Source organism: Cottoperca gobio, chromosome 11 (assembly GCF_900634415.1).
Source record: "Cottoperca gobio chromosome 11, fCotGob3.1, whole genome shotgun sequence".
NCBI classification, from domain to species: Eukaryota; Metazoa; Chordata; class Actinopteri; order Perciformes; family Bovichtidae; genus Cottoperca; species Cottoperca gobio.
This window is the reverse complement of record NC_041365.1, coordinates 22,035,247-22,060,246: the sequence shown is the minus strand read 5'-3', so window position 1 is coordinate 22,060,246 and position 25,000 is coordinate 22,035,247. Positions and strand designations below refer to the sequence as shown.

The 25,000-nt window shown below is 39.0% G+C and overlaps 1 protein-coding gene across 1 annotated transcript in view; it reads left to right on the top strand.

Annotated features, from left to right (window-relative positions):
• The first annotated feature begins 5,431 nt into the window (after window positions 1-5,431).
• col28a1a (collagen, type XXVIII, alpha 1a) overlaps window positions 5,432-25,000 on the top strand; it is a 21,220-nt gene continuing 1,651 nt past the window's right edge. Inside the window, exons 1-32 of the mRNA XM_029443746.1 lie at window positions 5,432-5,552; window positions 6,894-7,493; window positions 7,995-8,029; window positions 8,206-8,265; window positions 11,126-11,179; window positions 11,276-11,320; window positions 12,039-12,065; window positions 12,236-12,280; window positions 12,366-12,410; window positions 15,406-15,459; window positions 15,558-15,626; window positions 15,718-15,786; window positions 16,509-16,577; window positions 16,948-17,016; window positions 17,092-17,160; window positions 17,249-17,317; window positions 18,415-18,483; window positions 18,566-18,637; window positions 18,804-18,872; window positions 19,360-19,431; window positions 19,576-19,644; window positions 20,470-20,538; window positions 20,760-20,828; window positions 20,912-20,980; window positions 21,343-21,411; window positions 21,529-21,597; window positions 21,850-21,918; window positions 22,029-22,109; window positions 22,924-22,959; window positions 23,041-23,077; window positions 23,374-23,928; window positions 24,969-25,000. The exon at window positions 24,969-25,000 is cut by the window's right edge and continues 99 nt beyond it. Of these exons, the coding sequence (XP_029299606.1) occupies window positions 5,432-5,552; window positions 6,894-7,493; window positions 7,995-8,029; window positions 8,206-8,265; window positions 11,126-11,179; window positions 11,276-11,320; window positions 12,039-12,065; window positions 12,236-12,280; window positions 12,366-12,410; window positions 15,406-15,459; window positions 15,558-15,626; window positions 15,718-15,786; window positions 16,509-16,577; window positions 16,948-17,016; window positions 17,092-17,160; window positions 17,249-17,317; window positions 18,415-18,483; window positions 18,566-18,637; window positions 18,804-18,872; window positions 19,360-19,431; window positions 19,576-19,644; window positions 20,470-20,538; window positions 20,760-20,828; window positions 20,912-20,980; window positions 21,343-21,411; window positions 21,529-21,597; window positions 21,850-21,918; window positions 22,029-22,109; window positions 22,924-22,959; window positions 23,041-23,077; window positions 23,374-23,928; window positions 24,969-25,000 (3,006 nt within the window). The remainder of the gene's footprint in view (window positions 5,553-6,893; window positions 7,494-7,994; window positions 8,030-8,205; window positions 8,266-11,125; window positions 11,180-11,275; window positions 11,321-12,038; window positions 12,066-12,235; window positions 12,281-12,365; window positions 12,411-15,405; window positions 15,460-15,557; window positions 15,627-15,717; window positions 15,787-16,508; window positions 16,578-16,947; window positions 17,017-17,091; window positions 17,161-17,248; window positions 17,318-18,414; window positions 18,484-18,565; window positions 18,638-18,803; window positions 18,873-19,359; window positions 19,432-19,575; window positions 19,645-20,469; window positions 20,539-20,759; window positions 20,829-20,911; window positions 20,981-21,342; window positions 21,412-21,528; window positions 21,598-21,849; window positions 21,919-22,028; window positions 22,110-22,923; window positions 22,960-23,040; window positions 23,078-23,373; window positions 23,929-24,968) is intronic.

The following is a 25,000-nucleotide window of genomic DNA, read 5'->3' as shown; positions in this document are numbered from 1 at the left end:
ATAAGTATAAGTATCAGTATCAGTATAAGTATCAGTATAAGTATAAGTATAAGTATAAGTATCAGTATCAGTATCAGTATAAGTATCAGTATAAGTATAAGTATAAGTATCAGTATCATTATCAGTATAAGTATAAGTATAAGTATAAGTATAAGTATCAGTATCAGTATAAGTATAAGTATCAGTATAAGTATAAGTATCAGTATCATTATCAGTATCATTATCAGTATCAGTATAAGTATAAGTATCAGTATAAGTATAAGTATCAGTATCATTATAAGTATCAGTATAAGTATAAGTATAAGTATAAGTATCAGTATCAGTATAAGTATCAGTATAAGTATAAGTATAAGTATCAGTATCAGTATAAGTATCAGTATAAGTATAAGTATAAGTATAAGTATAAGTATCAGTATCAGTATAAGTATCAGTATAAGTATAAGTATAAGTATCAGTATCAGTATCAGTATCAGTATCATTATCAGTATCAGTATAAGTATAAGTATAAGTATCAGTATCAGTATCAGTATAAGTGTCAGTATGAGTATCAGTATTAGTATAAGTATCATTATCATTATCATTATCATTATCAGTATAAGTATCAGTATCAGTATCAGTATAAGTATAAGTATAAGTATCAGTATCAGTATAAGTATCAGTATAAGTATAAGTATCAGTATCATTATCAGTATCAGTATCAGTATAAGTATAAGTATCAGTATCAGTATCAGTATAAGTATAAGTATAAGTATCAGTATCAGTATAAGTATCAGTATAAGTATAAGTATCAGTATCATTATCAGTATAAGTATCAGTATCAGTATCAGTATAAGTATAAGTATAAGTATCAGTATCAGTATAAGTATCAGTATAAGTATAAGTATCAGTATCATTATCAGTATCAGTATAAGTATAAGTATAAGTATCAGTATCAGTATCAGTATCAGTATCAGTATCAGTATCAGTATCAGTATAAGTGTCAGTATGAGTATCAGTATTAGTATAAGTATCATTATCATTATCATTATCATTATCAGTATAAGTATCAGTATCAGTATCAGTATAAGTATAAGTATAAGTATCAGTATCAGTATAAGTATCAGTATAAGTATAAGTATCAGTATCATTATCATTATCAGTATCATTATCAGTATAAGTATCAGTATCAGTATAAGTATAAGTATAAGTATCAGTATCAGTATAAGTATCAGTATAAGTATAAGTATCAGTATCATTATCAGTATCATTATCAGTATAAGTATCAGTATCAGTATCAGTATAAGTATAAGTATAAGTATCAGTATCAGTATAAGTATAAGTATCAGAATAAGTATAAGTATCAGTATCATTATCAGTATCAGTATCATTATCAATATAAGTATAAGTATCAGTATCAGTATAAGTATAAGTATCAGAATAAGTATCAGTATCAGTATCATTATCAGTATCATTATCAATATAAGTATAAGTATCAGTATCAGTATAAGTATAAGTATCAGTATCATTATCAGTATCAGTATCATTATCAATATAAGTATAAGTATCAGTATCAGTATAAGTATAAGTATCAGAATAAGTATCAGTATCAGTATCATTATCAGTATCATTATCAATATAAGTATAAGTATCAGTATCTGTATAAGTATAAGTATCAGAATAAGTATCAGTATCAGTATCATTATCAGTATCATTATCAATATAAGTATAAGTATCAGTATCAGTATAAGTATAAGTATCAGTATCAGTATCAGTATAAGTATCAGTATCAGTATAAGTGTCAGTATGAGTATCAGTGTCAGTATCAGTATAAGTATCAGTATCAGTATCAGTATCAGTATCAGTATAAGTATAAGTATAAGTATAAGTATAAGTATCAGTATCAGTATAAGTATCAGTATAAGTATAAGTATCAGTATCATTATCAGTATAAGTATCAGTATGAGTATCAGTATTAGTATAAGTATAAGTATAAGTATAAGTATAAGTATCAGTATCAGTATCAGTATCAGTATCAGTATCAGTGTCAGTATGAGTATCAGTATTAGTATCATTATCATTATCATTATCAGTATCATTATCAGTATAAGTATCAGTATCAGTATCAGTATCAGTATAAGTATAAGTATAAGTATCAGTATCAGTATAAGTATCAGTATAAGTATAAGTATCAGTATCATTATCAGTATCATTATCAGTATAAGTATCAGTATCAGTATCAGTATAAGTATAAGTATCAGTATCAGTATCAGTATCAGTATAAGTATAAGTATAAGTATCAGTATCAGTATCAGTATAAGTATCAGTATAAGTATAAGTATCAGTATCATTATCAGTATAAGTATCAGTATCAGTATCAGTATAAGTATAAGTATCAGTATCAGTATAAGTATAAGTATCAGTATCATTATCAGTATAAGTATCAGTATCAGTATCAGTATAAGTATAAGTATCAGTATCAGTATCAGTATAAGTATCAGTATAAGTATAAGTATCAGTATCAGTATCAGTATAAGTATAAGTATAAGTATCAGTATCAGTATAAGTATCAGTATAAGTATAAGTATCAGTATCATTATCAGTATCATTATCAGTATAAGTATCAGTATCAGTATCAGTATCAGTATAAGTATAAGTATAAGTATAAGTATCAGTATCAGTATCAGTATCAGTATAAGTATCAGTATCAGTATAAGTGTCAGTATGAGTATCAGTGTCAGTATCAGTATAAGTATCAGTATCAGTATCAGTATAAGTATAAGTATAAGTATAAGTATAAGTATAAGTATAAGTATAAGTATCAGTATCAGTATAAGTATCAGTATTAGTATAATTATAAGTATAAGTATAAGTATCAGTATCAGTGTCAGTATGAGTATGAGTATCAGTATCAGTATCAGTATCAGTATCAGTATCAGTATAAGTATCAGTATAAGTATAAGTATCAGTATCATTATCAGTATCATTATCAGTATAAGTATCAGTATCAGTATCAGTATCAGTATCAGTATCAGTATCAGTATCAGTATCAGTGTCAGTATAAGTATCAGTATGAGTATCAGTATTAGTATAAGTATAAGTATAAGTATCAGTATCAGTATCAGTATCAGTATCAGTATAAGTATAAGTATCATTATCATTATCATTATCATTATCATTATCATTATCATTATCAGTATCAGTATAAGTGTCAGTATCAGTATAAGTATTATTAGCAGTATCAGTATAAGTATCAGTATCAGTATAAGTATCAGTATCAGTATCAGTATCAGTATCAGTATCAGTATAAGTATAAGTATAAGTATCATTATCATTATCATTATCAGTATCAGTATCAGTATAAGTATTATTAGCAGTATCAGTATCAGTATCAGTATCAGTATAAGTATCAGTATCAGTATAAGTATCAGTATCATACTGATACTGATACTGATACTGATACTGATACTGATACTGATACTGATACTTATACTGATACTTATACTTATACTGATATTATTATAAGTATCAGTATCAGTATCAGTATCAGTATCAGTATAAGTATAAGTATCACTATCAGTATCAGTATCAGTATCAGTATAAGTATAAGTATCAGTATCAGTATCAGTATAAGTATAAGTATCAGTATCAGTATCACTATCAGTATCAGTATCAGTATCAGTATCAGTATCAGTATCAGTGTCAGTATGAGTATCAGTATAAGTATAAGTATAAGTATCAGTATCAGTATCACTATCAGTATCAGTATCAGTATCAGTATCAGTATCAGTATCAGTGTCAGTATGAGTATCAGTATCAGTATAAGTATAAGTATCAGTATCAGTATCACTATCAGTATCAGTATCAGTATCAGTATCAGTATCAGTGTCAGTATGAGTATCAGTATCAGTATCAGTATCAGTGTCAGTATGAGTATAAGTATAAGTATCACTATCAGTATCAGTATCAGTATCAGTATCAGTATAAGTATAAGTATAAGTATCAGTATCAGTATCAGTATAAGTATAAGTATCAGTATCAGTATCACTATCAGTATCAGTATCAGTATCAGTATCAGTATCAGTATTAGTATCAGTATCAGTATCAGTATCAGTATTAGTATCAGTATCAGTATCAGTATCAGTATCAGTATCAGTATCAGTATCAGTATCAGTATCAGTATCAGTATTAGTATCAGTATCAGTATCAGTATTAGTATCAGTATCAGTATCAGTATTAGTATCAGTATCAGTATCAGTATCAGTATCAGTATCAGTATCAGTATCAGTATCAGTATCAGTATCAGTATAAGTATAAGTATAAGTATCACTATCAGTATCAGTATCAGTATCAGTATAAGTATAAGTATAAGTATCAGTATCAGTATCAGTATAAGTATAAGTATCAGTATCAGTATCACTATCAGTATCAGTATCAGTATCAGTATCAGTATCAGTATCAGTATTAGTATCAGTATCAGTATCAGTATCAGTATTAGTATCAGTATCAGTATCAGTATCAGTATCAGTATTAGTATCAGTATCAGTATCAGTATCAGTATCAGTATTAGTATCAGTATCAGTATCAGTATTAGTATCAGTATCAGTATAAGTATTAGTATCAGTATCAGTATCAGTATCAGTATTAGTATCAGTATCAGTATCAGTATTAGTATCAGTATCAGTATAAGTATTAGTATCAGTATCAGTATCAGTATCAGTATCAGTATCAGTATCAGTATTAGTATCAGTATCAGTATCAGTATCAGTATTAGTATCAGTATCAGTATAGTATCAGTATCAGTATCAGTATCAGTATCAGTATCAGTATCAGTATCAGTATCAGTATCAGTATCAGTATCAGTATTAGTATCAGTATCAGTATCAGTATCAGTATCAGTATTAGTATCAGTATCAGTATCAGTATTAGTATCAGTATCAGTATCAGTATTAGTATCAGTCTTAGTATGAGATAATAATCTTCAGTAATCTGATGAGTCAGTGGCTTAAAGCGAAACAAGAGATCCGTTTGGTCACAAAATGACTTGTTATCTCGTCACATCTCAATATTGATTTAATATTTGATATATCTTGTAATATTGCTGAGCTGTGTGAAGTTACTGCTCACACGTGTTGTTGGGAAGTGACGAAGACACTTACAACGTCTCTACATGTCTGAGCTCAGGGGACCATCGTCTCATAATCCGTCCATGGCCGCAGCACATAGTAACACATGCACAGTAGCAGTCGTTGGTAAAAGCAGGTGTAGCCGTCGAGGTCATGTCCAGCAGCACTATCTGTGTTGTGTGAGTGGAGGACGCTGGAGACGGTGAGCCGTGTTGTCTCCCTCTTGTGTTCGTGTGACGGATGCTGCACATCGTTAAGCCCCACGGCAGCGTCGCTCACCACTAATGCTGTGATCTTCTGTTTCCAGGCGAAGCAGCTGAGCGATGACGATGTCGTGGCTCCTGAAGGTTCTGATCCTCACTTTAACGCTGTCGAGTCCAACCAGAGGTCAACACAGGAGGAGGAAAGGACAGAGAGACGATAACCAGGTCATCATTAATGAGGTCAAAAGTAAGTTTTAAATCTTACAGTACAGAGGTCCTCTTATGGTCTGTCACAAGCATGTGTGTTAAATGACTTACAATCAGTTAATAGCTTGTAACTGCATTTAAAGTGTGTTTCTGTGACACTATCAGTGACAGCAGAGTGTATCGTGCTTAACAAGCACTGTGGTGGCATGTGGACAACCTGATACCACCAGCAGCTGTTTTACCTGTTTAACCTGGTTTCTTTCTACAATGAAAAATACAAAATAATTCCATATTTTAATCCCCTCTAACGCTGAGTCGATTTTTAAGAGTAGAAAACTAATCTCAGTATGTTATTGTAAACTCATGACATCTCATTCTTGTTGCTCATCTTAAATATAAGAGCAGTTAAGTAATACATCAAAGTTCAGATTATGTGAGGTAAGGTTGTAAGAGGTTCTCACAGTCACTGTTTTATCTGCAGGAGATGCAGTTTGGAGTATCAGACAGGAAGCAGGAAGCTAAACGATGTTCAGCTGTGGACGTATTTCAGACACCTAAAGAAATCAGTATCAGTCTGAATGTTATATTTAGAATATTTCACTGCTTTACTTTGCTGTCAGTCAGCCTTTCTGACGGGAACTCTGCGCTCTACAAACACACCAGACTCCATTGACAAAAGCAGTAATCTTACGTCACAGAACACAGGAGCTGCAGGTCCACAGCGGCCTCTGTTAGTCAGTTTGTGTTCTTGTGTGACTTTGATGTTTTAAAGGTTTAATCCGGAATCTCAATAACACAAACTAACTAACAGATGAAGGCAGCTGTGGACCTGCAGCTCCTGTGTTCTGTGATGTAAAATTACTGCTTTTGTCAATGGAGCTTGGTGGCTTTAAAGAAAGCAGAGATAAAAGCTTCAGTTCCCGTCAGAAATGCTGACTGACAGCAAAGTAAAGCAGTGAACGTATTCTAAATACACTTTATTCTGTACACTGCTCAGCTTCCTGCTGTCACTCCTGTCTGCTTCTACAAACTTGAAGCCTGTCGACCGTCATCTACTGGAGGTGATACACTGACGATGGAGAAGTACTTCATACAACCCCACTTTAAACAATCCAAACTATCCCTTTAATATGATCCCATAATATTGGCAGCACCAATGTTGGTAACGTTCTGTTGAATCCACTCATTAGTTTTCAACATGTGTTTTCATTGACCAAAAGGGTTTTTATCCAGGAAGAAGCCAAAGATGAAAGATTAGAGGTGTAAAAGCATCCTCTGTTGACCGTACTTCACACCAGATAGTCAGTAGTTACCTAAACCTTGTGAAATGTGCAGGATATAAAGAAGTGTTAAGCACCTGCTGGTTTCTGTCTCTGCCCAGCCCTGATCTGTCCGGTGGAGATCATGTTCATCGTGGACAGTTCAGAGAAAGCCAAATCTCTGCTGTTTGAGCAGCAGAAGAACTTCATCCTGCGCTTCAGCACGAAGCTCATGCAACTGCAGTCGGCCGGCTGGCGCCTGCGGCTGCGCCTCGCCGCCCTGCAGTACAGCAGCACTGTGTCAGTGGAGCACAACTTCAGAGACTGGCAGGACCTGGACGTCTTCCAGAGCCGCGTGGCCTCCATGGCCTTCATCGGCCATGGCACCTACTCCGCCTACGGCATCACCAACGCCACCCAGGTGTTCGACCGCGAGACGTCCTCCAGCAGCCTGAGGGTGGCGCTGTTGATGACGGATGGAGCGGACCACCCGCGCAGCCCCAGCGCTGTGACAGCTGCTGCTGAGGCCAAACAGCACAACATCCGGGTGTTCACCATCAGGCTGTCGGACCTGCCAAAGGACGGGCCCATGGGCGCCAGACTCAGATCCATCGCCAGCGCCCCCCCGCAGCAGAACCTCCTCAGCCTCACTGACAAGCAGCTGGACGACAGACTCTTCAATGAACTGGTCAGTGTGTGTTCGGGTCGCATCCCTTTTAAAAGTCAGATCGAACATACTAAATAAATGTAATGTCCCTTTGTACATCAACCACTCGCCAACACGTTGAGAATAACTGACGTACAAAAGATCATTTTGATGGTCAAGATTTCCTTTAAAACAGACGAAATATATTTGCATGGTGTAGGATTATATATACACACAGTGTGCTGTCTGTAACACATTCAGAGCACCGATGGCACTGATGCCCCCTCCTCATTCATTTCAATGAGAACATGTGGCTGTGGCAGGAAGTAGTTCAACAAAGAAGACAATAAAAGATTCCAAATGTTATATGAGGAATGAAATGTGATGAGTTTGTTAGGCCTCAAAGATACACACAATATGTTAATAATAAACCATGAAACCAATGAAAACTCTGCGTATAAATGTATAAATAAATGTCTGGATATGAAACATAAGTGTGTTGTTCTGTTGGTCCCAGTTTGTGAGTTCTGCAGGATTGGAATATGAGTAATTGTCAAAATGTCTTTTTTTCTTTCAGAACACAATTGTCAAAACTGGGGTAAGTACTATGACGTGTTTAACTAATATCATCCCCGTGTACTCACATCATTATTTTCTGTATTATTATTATTAATATTAATATTGTTTTAGGCAAAACGGAGCATTTTTCTTTTTTTTGCCTCGTATCTAAAGCACATTGTGGATTATTGTGTTTATTTTTCTGTCTATTCTTCATGTTTGTATTTCAGTGCCCACAGCCAAAGACCTGTCTGTGTGAGCGGGGGGAGCGGGGTCACACTGGAAACCCGGTGAGTGTATTATAGTATGTTCATTAACCTCATGCTGCACTACTGACCTGTAATGTGTTGTATTAAATGTACTACCTGACATTTCTTTTGTTTCACAAGCGGGGACACAATGCTGCTGATAGAGGGTCGACAAAAACAAGTATCATCGAAGTCTGAATATAAGCGTTATGAATAAAACTCACTAAATCTTAACCGACTGTGAGGGAAAGTTTTAATACAAATGACCAGTGAAGTCTAAAATACTGAAGTGAAGATTCTTGTTAACTTGTCTTTGGAGTATTTATTCTTTGGATCATCAATCATACAGAGTGCAGCAGTCTGCGTGAGGAAGAACAAAGATAAAAGTGGGGGGGGGGAGAAGATTCTGGTGTTTCTGGTGTTTATCCCAAATGGGTGAATCTTTGGGATAAACACCAGAAGAAAGGGTGGGAATAAGATACCGTTACAGAGATGTGCTGGGAAAGACAGAAGTTCATTGAACCAAGTATTAAACAATAAGAATTTAACATGGACATGAAATGTTCCATTACATTCCTCCCTTTTGATCATTCTATTGATCAAACAACAAGAATATATATGTACAATTTCATCACAGGCGTTAGAACATCAACGCTAGAACTTCACACAGATCTAGACGTGGTCATCATGGGCTGGATGAAAAGAAAGTGTGTGTGTGCAAGTGGCTGTTTTTGTTCAGGACTGTGTCTGAGAGTTCAAAAAGCAAGCGGGGAGGTTATTACATCATAGTTCATTTAGGTTATCTAAACAAGTTGTCCTCGTATGTGTCAGATGAGACGTCAGAATCAGACTCAGGTGAGTCCAGTTGGTCTGGAGTCATGTGTTTAGCATCAGTGGCATGTTTTAAAAAGGTGTGTGCCATCTATGGTACGTGTGATCAAGGTACGGGCGCAGGGAGTTACACAACAGAAGATGATAGTCAGAACAGTGAGTATTATTGCTGCCGGGCAGAGGAGTCTGATGGTGAGCCCCCTGTACCCAGAGAAAAGGGAGTCCCATCAGCCACCAGGAGAGTGTCTGTTGTTTAAATCATGGACAATTTGTGTCATGTTTTTTTATACCCTCCTGGATCATGTGGTCATCCGCATCATCATCAGGAATGTCAGTGCAGCAAACAGACTGCACCCCCCCCCCCCCAGTACCCAGTACTAGCCATCAGTAGATCTAATGCTGTCCTGGCGTACTGCAGTAAGCTGTACTCTAATTGCATCCGTGACTTTAGAGGTAACGTTGATGAATTTCATAAGTTCCCAGCGGCTCTACTTCTTTAGCGACTGCACCTACGCCTATAAATGGGAACATTCCCTGCATGACCCATTCTCCCACGTTCCAACATGTGATTGGGTAGATCATTGTTTTGTTCAATATTGTTTACGGTGCGGCGGACACGCGTACAACTGGGCTCACAGAATGATTCTGGTTCTGCAAAGTTATTATTTCGCACTCTCGGGCAGGCAACATAGAGTTTAGAGTTCCTGACCCTGGAAACAATCATTTGACAAACGATCTCAACTTAAGGTCCATCGACGAGCTTTTCCAAGAGCTGCCAAACATTTTTCACGGTATAAAACTACCAACTCAAAGTCCACTAACTTAACAATTTCTGGACCTCAACCATACACAACATGGTCTTCATGAGAGAATGGAGATGGATCTGTTGTGATCTTAGTAGCTCTGAGGAATACATCCAAAGCTCAAAATCAACCATGTTGTGAAAAAGCGGAGCTTGAATTGGGATTGTTTAATCAAAACGTTGTGGACATAGATTAATAGACTAATACTGTCCAGCCCTAGTATCAATCATCCTCAATGAACCATGAGGCCTGAAAGTCTAAGTCTCACTTTTGTGACGTGCAGGGAGGTGCAGATTGCCCATTTTGCCCCATTTCAACCATTAGACTGGTCGTGATAAGAACTGATAAAGACCATTTAATGGGCTGATAACATTCAAAACAGACAGACAGACCAATTGACCAGTCACACCAACGTTGAGCCAAGACAAGCTGATCCATTGACCCATAGCAGGTCAACCTTTTCTACACTTTCTCATGAGAGTAACTGGAATGAGCTGCTGAACTGATATTCTACAGACCTTTGGGTAATTTGACACTATTTCTTTAGCAGTGTACTGCACAAGAAATGACATTACGAGTACGCTTAAAGTGAGACCGACACCAGTAAACTTTATATACCAGTATTTGGTTTGTAGCTGCTGTAGTCACATTAAATCGAAGAATGTTTGCCGTGAGCAAAACTGTGGAAATAGTCTTTTTTTTATCTGGGTACAAGAAATCTAATGCAGGTATCATTTGCTTGGAGAAGTTTCGGTGCTACTGGGTCGTGGGTTATTTCAGTCGATACATGTTTAGGTGGAGCAGCGATACCTGGCCCTGTCAGCTACACAGTGTGCAGTAAGCCTCACACACTGGCTTGTTATCCCTGGATTCTCCCAGCCTCAGCACCCCCGGACTGGGGGCCTCCACCAGCAGGTGCATCTGGCCTGCATTCAGAGCACTACAGGGAAAGGATGTGACAGAGCAGGAAATGTTTCCCACAATGTAAGTGTAGCAGGTGGTGCAGGTCCATCTGAAAGGGCTGTTTTCACGGGTAGAGAGGCCCTTGGGAAGAAGCAAAGGTCAACGATGGAAGATTAAGCGTGAGCAAACACACAGGCTGAGAAGATCTGCTGCACAGAGGTGGAGGTTTTTGTTGGACGGGGGTTACAGACAGGTCGCACTGAGAATGCCCTGTCTCACCTTTGCCTATACATACACAGAGTCCAAACTAAAAAGGGGCCCACATATTCTCATTCTGCACAATCTCTCCCTTTTCTTTCATCCAGGGGAAACCAGGCGAGCCGGGGTCTGATGGCGCTCCAGGTCTAAAGGGATTTCGTGTAAGTCTCTATTGTCTACTTAATCCAGCGCTGGTAACAGAAAGAATCCATGAAGTGAGTTTGATGTGCTGTTTTGTCTGCGCTCGGTCACTGTAGGGGGAACCGGGCATTAACGGACGTCCAGGAATGGAGGGCCTTGAGGTAATCATCAAATATTTTCCGAAATTTCTCGTCAAGCTGTACATCTTAGTACGGTATTCTGTTATGCTCTAGTCTGAGAAGCAGAGACGGAACCCCACATGGAATATGTTTGGCCTTTTAATTTAAAATGAAACACTGTACTGTTAAATAAAACGGTTCTTTCTGACTGATTTGACTTCTTCTCAGGTTCCAGGTTATATCTCATTCACACTTCGTGTAACATTTTGGGACATTTATTCGCATTCTTTACAAAACTGAGATGAGAAGATTAAGATTAATCTATGCATTAAGTACTGGAGGCTCGAGGTAATTAGCCTAGTTTAGCATAATGACTGGAAAAAGTTGGAAATAGCTAGTTGTGGCTGCGTCCTTGTCCCCCGCAGCAGCAGGGTTCATATCCGGCCCACGTGTTGGGTGTCGTGTCCACGTTTCCTGTCTCTCTTTCTAAACTACAATAAAGACTCATTGTGTAAATATTTTGTGAAAGCACTAATGGCCAATCTTACAATATATTTGCAATATCGATAAACAAAGATATTCTCCATATCACCCGACTCTATTTAGATTAAATCTGTTTTGTTTTAAATACATAAAATGATAATACAGCTAAACATTCGAGTGGATGTTGGTTGACGTTCTGTAACATGATTGTTGGTGGACAGTCAACTGTCTCACGTCTTTCTGATGTAAAGTTTAATTAGCATCTCCCTCTCTACAGGGGCGACTGGGCAGCAAAGGGGAAAGGGTATGTACTATTCTATTATTCCTTGCAAAATAAACTGTTTATTCATGATTAATTCACCACCGCTGAATCCAGGGGAAACAGTAGTGTTAAGTATTTCTATGCATTTTGATTTGGACGTATGAAACCCCACACACACACTTACCTGTATCGTTACTGGTTGTATGTTCTAGGGAGAACAGGGTGAATGTGGTGTCCCCGGGAAAAAGGGAGAACAAGTAGGTTTCATCATTTATTTGATCAATATTTTGACTTTGTTTCTGTGTGTAAATATAAAGATATTATATTAATGTCTTTCCTCAGGCTGCAGCTGGACCTCCCGGCCCACGAGGCCCAAGAGGAGAACAGGTGAAGTGTTTAACGTTTCATCACCACAGCAGCTTGTATGAGTTTTACATGGAGGGCATTGCAATGTAGGAATGGAAAGAGACACACACACACTCACACACACACACACACACTGTAACCACCATGTTGCTTTTTATATTTACTGATATCGTATAACATGCAATATGTTAGTATAATAATCTAACAAACCAACTGAGAAGAAACGACAGGATTTGTTCAATATTTGGGAAAATACATTCGTTATCATATGTTTGTACAGAGCTGGAGTCAGGTTGTGGTTAGCGTAGCTTAGCATAAAGCTTAGACACTTTGGATAAATGCTAAACTAAAGTACAGATTGAGAAACAGGTTTTATTTGTCTTTTATTTAGAACACAAACACACACAGCTGCTTTTAATTCTTTAATTTGTTCATCCACACGAACCTTATCTTATAGCTTGTTCGCCATCAACACAATCATTTAAGGATTTTATCAGCCGGCGACATGGACACGTCTCCTCTCATTTAGTTAGATTATTAAAGTTTTCTGTCTTTCACACCTCATTGGAAACTCGGCTCGGACCAACGTTCAAAAATACACCCAACATCTCTGAAGCTCACTAATTAACACGTTGTATTATATTCTAACACAGAGTCATGTTTCACTGTCTAAATGTAGGAGAACTCTATGTGCAGGAGCCTCCATACCTGAACGGGTGTGTGGTCAAATTGACAGATTCCTGTGTCTCCCCACATCCGCGCTGAAACAATCAGTGCTGGAGGGGAAAGCTCCACACTCGGAGTCCATCTCCTGCTCTGCACTTGTGGAATGTGAGCTGTGGATTAGGTCTTATCCCCGCCTAATGTAGCTTTTCCAAAGCGGGGAATCAAAGCTTGCTTGTTTGGTTTGTTTGGTTGTGGTCTTTGAGCAGACGTTGTCCCAGAGGATTAGGATTTGGGCACATGTTATCTATTCCCTGTCTTGTTAAATGCTTGTTGCCATCGTCGTTTAGGTTTCACGTCCTTCTGATCTGTCTCTAGTTCCCATGAAATGTTCCTACACACAGTGAGAAGTGTATTCATAGACCTGGAACACCAAAGTGTTCACCAGCACAGTATCAGTGTCCACTAGTCCTGAAACTACTGGAATGTTTGACCAGATAACGACTTCAAATTATGAAATGATCTCAATTTACAGTTGTTACAGATTTATTTTTCTTCATGTTTTGGCCCATTTAATACAAATCCCATGTATTTCTTTAGCCTGGAGCTGCAGTATAAAAGCCCAGTTCAGCCTCTCAGTACAGTACAGGATTATAATATATATATATATATATATATATATATATATATAATATATATTAATGGTTGTTTGAAGGGTCTACTTCCTGAAGCCTAAACTTCACATCCTGTACCTGTGTTGGTTATTTATGCAAATATCGTTATAACCAACAAATATCGTGACCTCTCTGGGAGTGTTCATTTAGTTTAACTATCATGTCATGAAGAGTGCAGCAAGGTTCGGTGCCGGCACCACATAACAAACACACACGGATCCAACAACGAAGAGAAAACCAGATTTAAATACAAACTAATCTGATGAGGAGATGAAGTGCAGGTGTGCAGAGGACAGGCGGCTGCAGGGCCAATCAAAACTGGAGGGAAACACACAAAGGCAGGAAGTGAAAACCAGACATTTACTTACAAAATAAAACAGGAAACAGAAAAAATAAAATCCAGGATCATAACAAATCTTACAGCAGCGACTGTATAAATAATATTTACCAGTTTTTATTTAGTTAATGCTAATTACATGTTCAGCTGAATAGGTGCAGTGAAAGTTCTCAGTCGGTAGAATCATTAAAAACAATATAAACCAGTAAATGAAGCTGAACAGTGAAATACAAAAATGTTCAATTAAAGTGAATAAAACATAATAAAGTAATAAAGCAACACATCGATCGAGTCAAAAATGTCAAAACATCAAAACAGATAAAAAATTGTGACCAGAAAACCTTCAAGAATAAAAGTTAACAAACGATGTTCTGTGATTAAAGTGAATATAAGTGGTTTAAACTGTATCAAATGATATCTTATAACATATAGAGATCAGTAATGTATGCTTTGAAATCAAACATCAAAGAATATCATCAGAATTAAGACTAAATATTCATGAAGTTGATAAATTGGCTCAAAAGCTTCACAAATGATCATCTGATGAAGTCCTGTCAGCTTTAACATCATATTACAGGTAGTTCATCTCTGCTGTTACAAAGCTGCTACTAACATAACACAGACAAATCTCTGGTGGTTGGCCGAGTTGCATTGTGGGTAATGTAGGCGCCAGCAGAGAAGATTTAGAAAGGAGACGCACAGAGTTAATTTTCTGTATCTGTGTCACAGGGGTTTCAGCATACATTTGGGAGGGGCACATGAGCACAGATTACTGATTCCAATGGTCACCAAAGTAAATATTGGACCCGTTTTTCACAAGCAAACAAATCTTCCGTACATTCTGACGCTACGCTGGAATTTGCCAGAACGTTTACTTTGTTCGTCTGATTTGTCTCAGCAACAAACTCTTGCGAGATCTTACAAAACAGAGCGTCAACGTTAGCAAAACAAAATCAATCAAAAGTTAAAGCTAAATTAAGCTAACGTTCACAAAAAATATGCAAAATAAATATAAATACATCAGACCACTCAGGAGACAGGAAGTACCATCTTTAGTTATAGAGCATCTTCAGCACCAGGTCTTCACGAGGAATAAAAACGTGTGGAATAAAGAAGACCACATGTCTGGTTGTGCTGCACAGTCTCATATTAAATAACTCATATGTATATCAGTACTTGTGTATGCGTTTAAAGATACTCTCAGTAACCACGGGGACGTCAGTGGGAAGCCGGTGAGGGATCCGTGTATCAGAGAAGAGACACACTTTTCAGAGTAGTTATTCAAATTCCTTTTATGTTATTAATAACTTTGTGTATTTACTTCCTGTTCTGCTGCTGTCAGGGAGCCAGGGGAGGAGCTGGAGACCAGGGTCCAGAGGGGAAGTCTGGACCTAAAGTAAGAACACTGACAGTCCAGTTTCAAATATATCAAGTAAATCATCTTATTCATAAAGTTATTGGCACATTTTTAAGTGTATTTCTCTTCCCTAAAAGGGCGACCGAGGTCTGAGGGGTGCACACGGACCTCCTGGAGATAACGGCATTGGGTTCCCCGGTCCTAAGGTATTTGATTAAATACGGAACATTTTGCCTGCAGGAAGAACACGATGTCTTGTGTACGTTTCACTTCATCTCTAATCCGTCAACCTTTCAGGGTGACAGGGGGAACCAAGGCAGGCCAGGTCCTCCAGGACCGGTGGGTGTGGGTGAACCCGGGACACCGGTGAGTTCACCAAGAGAGTCTACACAAACGGCTTTTACAGCCCAGATATTGTCACTAATATCACGTGGGTTCAAAACAATTCAGATATTATCTCTGAATATGTCTGGGTGTTCTCTTTTTCTCTTTTGGGACAGAGACATGTTACTCAGGGGCGAACATGTGGAGTAGTTACAGAAAGCTGTGATGGAAGATGCGTTATACTGATTTAGAAACCTGGGATCTTCAGCTTTCAGACGGCATAAACCAACTGTATGAACCTGTTGCCCCCCGGTGGTACAATGGTGAATGGATTGTCATTTGAGGACCTTGTTTCCTGTCTGCTTCCTGCACCATAGAGACTACATCTGTCCACAGAAATATAAACGTATAAAGTTCCCTCTACAGCTGGTGTCTGCAGGAGCACATGTTGCCATGATGACACACACAGACTCACAAGGTGGAAACAATAAGCTGCAGCATGTTATCTGCATAATGCCGTATATATACTCTGGATAACACACAGAGTTAATAACTGACATGTTCAGTGCTTTGAGTCGCACAAACACACTTCCATGTTTCTCCAGCTGTTACATCTCAAAAACACAAGAAAGAGTTTTGTGTTGAACTGCCCCTTTACAGCTGGCCTTGTATTATTGCTGCGTGCTTCCAGTACATGATCACTGAAGTAACGTAATCTCTGTTTGTTCAGTATTGAACATTGATCAACATGTGGGTGTGTTTAGGGTCCAGCAGGGCCGTCAGGGATGCACGGGTCGTCAGGGTTTCCAGGTGAGGGCCTTCCAGGGTCAAAGGTAAGTTCCAGAACAATCCGCCATTTTATTTATGCTTTATTTAATTCAGTCTGAGATGTGACATATTAGTGTCGCAAACTAGCATCACTTACTGTATAAACACATAAACACATAAACACTATCTGTTTTAAGTTCCACTGTTTATACTGTAAAGATAAACAAGACATAAATGAATCGTACACATTTTAAAGTTGTGTTTTATCTATAACATGCACGCAGACATTTAGAGAATGAGGAACCACCAGATCAGAATTGATGTGTGTGATATTCAAATGTATCACTCAGATTACGGTTTTATGATTGGAGTCTTGATGATGTTATTCCTCTCGACCTTCCTGCTCTCTTAACCCCCCCAGTGTGTTTCTTGCAGGGTGCCAGGGGCTACGAGGGTCCGAAGGGCAGCCGTGGACCTCCAGGAGTCGGGTACAAAGGGGATAAGGTATGGATGATTGTTAAACACGTGATGCTGTAAAGTGTGATGACCTGTCTCACCTCTCGCCTGTCTGACCCTCAGGGACACACAGGAGCCCAAGGCCTGCCGGGCTTGGTGGGGTTTCCCGGGGAAGGCATGCAAGGAGAAAAGGCAAGGCCAATGAAAGTGTCTGAAAACTATTTCTCCCCCTATTTATACTTTATTTGTGTTAAATCCAGATGTGTCTGTGTGTCTTCAGGGGGACCAAGGGCCAGCTGGGCCTTCTGGTCCCAGAGGACCTCCAGGACTGGGTATAGTTGGACCAAAGGTCAGTTTCCACTGAGGCGTTAATATTATTAAAGGTGCGACACGTGAAATACATTTAAAAATGAAATGTATCTGAATTCATAAAACACACTCTTGCTTAATCCAGGACTGTATTTCTGTCGGATCAGAGATGATGGCGGCTCGTGTTAGCTAAATGAACTCCAGAGAGATCATGCTAAGGAATGCTCATATTCTTTACGTAAAGCTGCAGTTGGTAACTTTATTAAGAAAAACCTTTTGTCATATTTTCTGAAACTGTCACTCGAGACAGATAATCTGTTAAAATCCGGCTCCTCTGCCTCCTCGCTTGTAAGATTCCACCGCGCCTGAATAAAAACAACCAATCAGAGCAGAGGAGCCAATCACTGCGTGTGAATATCGATCTGTCAAATTCGACAGCGCCGATCAAATATGATTAAGTTTCTGCTACTGTTTTACTTTTTCTCACCTCAAATGTTTCCAGAAACATATTTTAAAGAACTGTTCAGCTGTAAAAGGAGAACGTTTGCTCCGGCCGGTGGGCAGTGCTTTGTTTTCAACATGGCGGCCGGGTCATAAGGTTTCTGTACTGAGCTGAGCTAGCTGATGTCACAGCTGAAGCACCATTAACGTTTAAATCTCGTCCATGAGCAGATGCACGCTTCCTTCTGTGTGGTGATATGGTTGGCGGATGTAGTTTGGTAGTGAGAAAATAGTTCCTACATGAAACTGCTCACAACAAGCTCTGTGGATTATCTTGAGTAACAGGTCATGACTTCTGGAAAGACACATTGGTCAAATGTATTTTATTTGGGTGCTTTGAGCACCACAAGCCGTCTAGTTTAGAGAGAAGGCCGACGTCTCTACGTCTGATGTCTCCAGCACTCAAGCACTCCCATCAAGACTATCTAGATTGACGAAGAGCTCTAGAATATGTTTAATGTTGGGTTTTCTGTCCCTTTAATTTCGAGGTGAAACTAAGTGTGGTAGGTCGAAGCAGGAAGTCCGTGTGCACACTGTGATGTGATTGGTCCTTTTCGTGCTAAGATTTACCTGACACCACCTGTGGAGCAGTTAAAACACTTTTAGCATCTTTAAGTTGTTTGTGTTGCTCCGCAGGGTGACCAGGGCTTCCCCGGAGAGGCTGGATCTCAGGGAGGGAGGGGTGTTGGTGAACCTGGAGCAAAAGTAAGACAACAAATCTCCACTTGAATAAAGCCGGTTCAGCAACAGAGGTACGGAGGCTTTACATTGATGTGTGGTTTTCTAGGGGGAGCTGGGGCCGGACGGGACTGCTGGGATACCTGGCATCCCTGGGGAGGATGGAGCTGTTGGGCCTAAGGTGAGCCAGTGACTGGAGGTCAAAGGTCACATTTTGTAAAATGGGTTGAGTACAGTTCAGAGAGAGAACATACACAATGACTTGCTTAATGCTCTGCCTGCACTCACAGGTGTCACAGACTAGCTTGTGATCCACTTTAAAAAGTTTGTTTATCTGCTGTTTCTAGGGGGAGACGGGGTTGCCAGGTCTGCGAGGCCTTGAGGGAGCACCGGGGAAAGGCATCCCTGGAGAAAAGGTATTCCACAATCAGCTATGCGCTCAAGTATTATTACAATCTCTTGGAGGTTTACCTGGTGGCTTTGCTTGAGCAGATTATTCATTCTTAATTCAATAATTTTGTTAAATAATTGAATGAATTATCTTATTTATATAAAAAAAAATCCTGCACACAATGCAGAAGGAATGCAGCACAAGGGATTACAATCAACACACACAAGATTAAAACACAAGATTAAAAACACGAGTTTAAGAAACACAAGATTAAAAACACAAGATTAAAAACACGAGTTTAAAAACACAAGATTAAAAACACAAGATTAAAAACAAGTTTAAGAAACAAGGAGGAAGTGAGTGTTTGTGATTATCTAAAAATCACAGAAGATCATAAAGAACAGACAGCAGCTAATTAAAGATTGTATTTACTTTAGAGAGCAAAGATGTTTTTAAATGTAACTTTACTTCTTACAGTCGCAGACGTAACGTCATGTTTATTGTTTCCACAGGGAGACAGAGGTGACCGTGGATCCAGAGGACTCTCAGGGTCTCCAGGCCCTGCTGGACCTGCTGGAGCCAAGGTATGTGAAATACAGGTTCCACCTAAGTGTTGTCACACACACACACACACACACACACACACACACACACACACACACATTTGCTTACATGTTTTCATCACAAGATTTTGTACCTGCTGGTATTTTACTGACATCTTTGTTCAGGGAGAGCCGGGGAGTCTAGGAATGATGGGCCTACCTGGACCGGCCGGCCGGGGCTTACCCGGATCAAAGGTGACGACAACTTGTGCCGCACACACACCCTTAAAGAAGCAGAACCCTGACTGACCAGTTAGTCCTGTGATCGAGTCACGTGTGGCATTAGAGTCCAACAAGAAGCATGAGCAACAAAAACAAGAGAGAAATTGAAGACTAATGTTAAAATGATTACCAAGTGTGTCCATTATACACATATATAACATAATATATAGTATAATATCCACAGGATGCTGCTCACTTCCTGTTTGACCGTGACTTATATCATCGTCACTGCGTGCACAGCAGTAATTAAGTGCGTCACTGCGAGATGATGTCCACAACTACTAAAAAATAAGACCTGGATGGTAAATAAAAGAAAAATAATCTTTTGCATGTACACATTTAAAAATGCATGGTACATTTTTCATAATTTAAGAAGTCTTCTATGTAACCTCAACCACAAACTGATGGCTGTCACAAGGTATTCTGGCTCATTTTTGTGCACAACTGTTGCAACAAAGACACCTAAAGCTTCTTATACCTGCTTCATCTCAGCCGTCTGTTTGTGTTTACATATTATATTATTGGACTACTATTACAGATGCATTAACATGTATGCCGCATTTTAATGTTGTAGCTTATCGAGATGGAGCAAATATGATCTACTTTATATATATTTGATTATTCTGTTTCATTAGATCAAATCATACGGTAGGTGCAGAATAACGAGCTTTAAAGTAAATGTACCTTGACATTTACAACAATGACTTATCTGTTTACCACAACTACGTTTGGAGTCTTATGATACACAATTTGGAGAGTTTGTATTAATATATAATTGTACACTTGTCCAAATACCAGGGAGTTCCTGGGCCTGTCGGACCTGCTGGACCTGTTGGAGAACATGGAGTCGGAATCATTGGGCCGAAGGTAACGAACACAGGAAGTAATCAGCGTATAAATATATATCACACCTCTGTACAATGCGGAGCATGCTTCAAATATGAAATGCATCGTATAGCAGTGTTATACACACTGATGTCACATATCTTCTTGCTTGCAGACATAAAGCACTTATGATATTGGACATACTGAAAGTTTATAGTTAAAGTAGAATATGTATATGGTCTGTTCTCCTGTTCCTCCTTCAGGGTAACAAAGGAAATACTGGACTTGTGGGGCCGCCAGGAATGAAGGGAGATGGCATCCCAGGACCACAGGTGAGAGGAAACAGTCCTCCGAAATGAATTATTCTCAAATTCAATGCATAAGAAAGTCAGGTGTGTAAATCTTTGATCATTAGGGGCTGCCAGGTTTACCAGGAGTGCAAGGAGAGCTGGGACCTGAAGGGAAAGGACTACCTGGACCTAAGGTGAGGCTCAAATGTTACTACATGAATTCATGATGTGAGGGAAGGCTCTCAGAGGGACATTTGCTGAGGCTCATGGGATATCAGAATCAGAATAATTTTAATTGCCATGTAGGTTTTCACCTACAAGGAATTTGCTCTGGAATTTGCTCTGGTAACGTTGGTGCATAAATATAAAACAATTTTGAAATATTTGTACACAATAGCCACAGCATACTATAAACCTGAAGAAGATTCACGGAAGAAGTTTTAACGGCCGACATCAGCTTCCACACCAAAAGAAAACAAAGTGCATAAAGTGCTGTATAAGATAGATAAGTAGTGGAAAGTATTTTTAGTCTATGTTTGCTGTGTCTGTTTGTCAGGGTGACAGAGGCTTGTCGGGCGTGCCGGGACCATCAGGTCCTCCTGGAATTGGACTTTATGGACCGAAGGTAAGTGTGTTTGTACAGTATGAAGGGAGTTAAACACTCTCTATTGTTTTTGTAAACCATTTACTCTATATATCATAATGCTTTTAGCCTTATTGCTGTGATGTTTTGTGTTCCCAGGGCTCTACAGGGCAGCTTGGTCCACCCGGACTGCTAGGGCCTCCAGGAGAGGGCATCCAGGGACCAAAGGTAGGCAATAAAAACACTTGACAAGGCTTGTATGGTGTCATTCAAAAACAATGGGATAACAAATACATGTATATCCCAACTGCATCATGTTGGTCACCAATGATGTGTTAGATACCCAGCTATGTTGGAGCTGAACATGTTGATCCATTATCTTCTATTGTATGATGATTATTGTCCCCTTTCAGTCTTAAGATAAGTTGATACGCTGATGACACCCTTGTCTTGCTTACCAACATCCATCTGTATTCCTAGGGAGAGCCTGGGTTTCAGGGGCCAATGGGTCCTCGCGGGGCACCAGGAGATGGCATTCCAGGGGAGAAGGTACAAACAACACAGCTTCTGCATGTGCCAATGGTTGCATGACATGTTGCCTCTGAATACCAGTGCTCCAAATGTGCTGTAATACAGAGTGCTTTCACATGTCCATACAGGGTGACAGAGGCAACTCTGGAGATCGGGGAAAGAAAGGAGACAGGGGAGAATATGGAGAACCTGGATCCACTGGACGGATGGTAACATCGCATGTCACATCTTATTTATTTTTTTAAATGCTTCATAGTTTATATAAAAACTCCTAAGCAGCTCCTGTTCTGTGTTTGTCAGCTATAATTTGTTTTGGGACGTTGTTTCTTTTTCTAAATTTATCAAATCTGGTATCGGCCATTTTCAGTCTAATACGATCATCAATTTATCCTCATTAGGAGGTGAAAGTGAATACAAAATAAGTTCCTATTTGTAAGCTTTGAACATTTCTGAGTTTTGAGAGTCGTGCGAGCAAAAAAGAGACAACGCACGGTGCTTATACTGACAAGCAGGAGATAAAATCACAGTTACTGCGATAATTGTGCTGTATTTACGTCCATCCTATAAATACTTTCTTATGGTGAATACAATTTATGGGTTTTTATGGGAATTTTCAATTTGCGCATTAAAAAAACCGTGAAAACAAGAAATTTGAAAAGGTCGAAATATCACAAAAGGTTTTGTACCCTTGTCTAAGCTGAAAAAATTAGTGTATTGATAAAAATAATAAAAACGTCACAAAGTGCATTAGCGACTACATCATGATGTACGCATGTCACTGAAGAGTCGGTAAAATGGCGGCAGATGTACTTGAGAACTTGATAAATATTGCTACCGCTAGCTTCCAGCACTCGGTACAAACTAGCAGCTTACAACTGATTGTTTTTTCTGATTCGCACATTTTAAGAAAATAGATCAGGTAGTGATGAAACCAGTTACACAAGGTCACCATGTGCTTGTCCTATAGAGATTATCCCAACTCTTTGTTATTGTTCTACTTCCTAATCTGAGTTTATTTTATAGGGGAGACCTGGAGAAATCGGAGCACCAGGACTGACAGTGAGTAAAGTGACTGGCACAAATCACACTGAGTTTTATATTTTATAACCTATTTTTTGTCTTGTTTTTTTCTCTACACAGAGAGAAGCGGTCATCAGGATTATAAGAGAAATCTGTGGTAAATTACACATTTGAATCATGTTTGCAGCCGTCTAATCTTCACTCAATTGTAACCTTTTTTGCTTAGTTGTGAGATAATGTATCTAACACATGATGTAGAAATAATATTAGAAATATCTTATGATATAATGCATTCCCACTAGAACGTAACATAAAGTTGAGTAAATTGAGAACTTTTCATTTGTACACAGATAGTGCTGATAGCAAAGCTTTGTTTTGCAATGGTTGATGTTTTTGTATCCACCGCTGAAGTTTTCTTTACATTTCAAATGTATCTGTGATATATTTGCCCAGGGTGTGGTCTCAAGTGCAGACAGAGCCCCCTGGAGCTGGTGTTTGTGGTAGACAGCTCAGAGAGTGTGGGACCAGAAAACTTTGAGTTGGTGAAGGACTTTGTGAACGCTCTTATCGACCGGGTGACGGTGAGCCGAGAAGCCAGTCGGATCGGCGTGGTGCTCTACAGCCATGTGGACAAGGTGGTCGTCAGTCTGCAGCAGCAGGCCAGCCAGGACGACGTCAAGGCCGCCGTCAGGAAGATGCCTTACCTCGGCGAGGGCACCTTCACGGGTAGCGCCATTCATCGAGCCAACCAGCTGTTCCAGGCCTCGCGGCCCGGTGTGAGGAAAGTGACTGTGGTTTTAACAGATGGGCAGGCCGACCCACGTGACGTCATGCAGTTTGAAGAAACAGCAACAGAGGCCCACGAGGAGGGGATCGAGATGTTTGTGATAGGAGTCGCGAACAAGACTGACCCGCTATATGGAGAGTTCAAGGCTCAGATGGATGTTATTGCTTCTGATCCTGATGAAGAGCACGTCTACCTCATAGATGACTTCAGGACACTTCCCAGTGAGTAATCAATGTCACACACAGATAAACCACAACCACACATTGACTATTGGCAACATCGGCATGTTTATTAATGAATGTTTCCAGATATTTAGAGGTCAGTGATATGTGAACACACATCACCCACAATGTAGTATTTCTAGTGCTTTCAGTATCTCCCATCTTCTAAAAATCAAAGATCGTGCATCAAAATCATCAAATTCAAATGAAATTGTTTTCAGCAGTGATAGTTGTCTGTGTATCCATGTTTACTGTGTAAACAGGAAGTGCTAGCAGCTAATGCAGCATGACATTCATGTTGCAGAATTCAACATTCAAACACAAGCGACACAAAACAAGGCGACAGTAAAGTTAACAGCAGACTCACTGGCAGGAAACTGTTGTACCAAAAACATGTTTATGCTTTACACAAAAAAGTAAGAATTACAAACTCCAAACATATTATCATGTTTAGTTCTGTAGTGTAGCATTAAACATGTCAAACACAACTACTACTTTATTATTCATCCAGCCACCTCTTACAATTCTGTCGTGGAAGTTTTAATCATTAAACAAATGACCAGTGAAGTCTAAAATACTGAAATGACGATTCTTGAGAAGTGAACTTGTCTTTGGAGCATTTATTCTGTACAGAAGGATCATCCATCACACAGAGTGCAGCAGTCTGTGAGGAAGAACCATGAAGAGAGCGTTCATGTGTTTTAAAGACAGGAAGGAGAAGGGGGGGGGGGGAGATTGCCACAGTTGGCCCACAAAGAAAGGGAGTAGAGAAGAGCTGTGAGAGTTCCCACAGTTACAGGTGTTAGAAAGAGGGGGGGGGGGGAGATGGGACATTTGGGATAAACAGAGGAGAATATGGTGGGAAGAAATAAAGTTACAAGGAAATAATGGGGAAAGACAGAAGTTAATTTAACCAAGTATTAAACAATAAGAATTTAACATGGACATGAAATGTTCCATTACAATTCTCTTCTCGATCATTTCCTGTGATGAGTTCGACCGGTAACCATTATTTCTCTGATGATGTTGTTTTCGTTCAGCTCTGGAAGACAAGATACTGAGCCAGATTTGT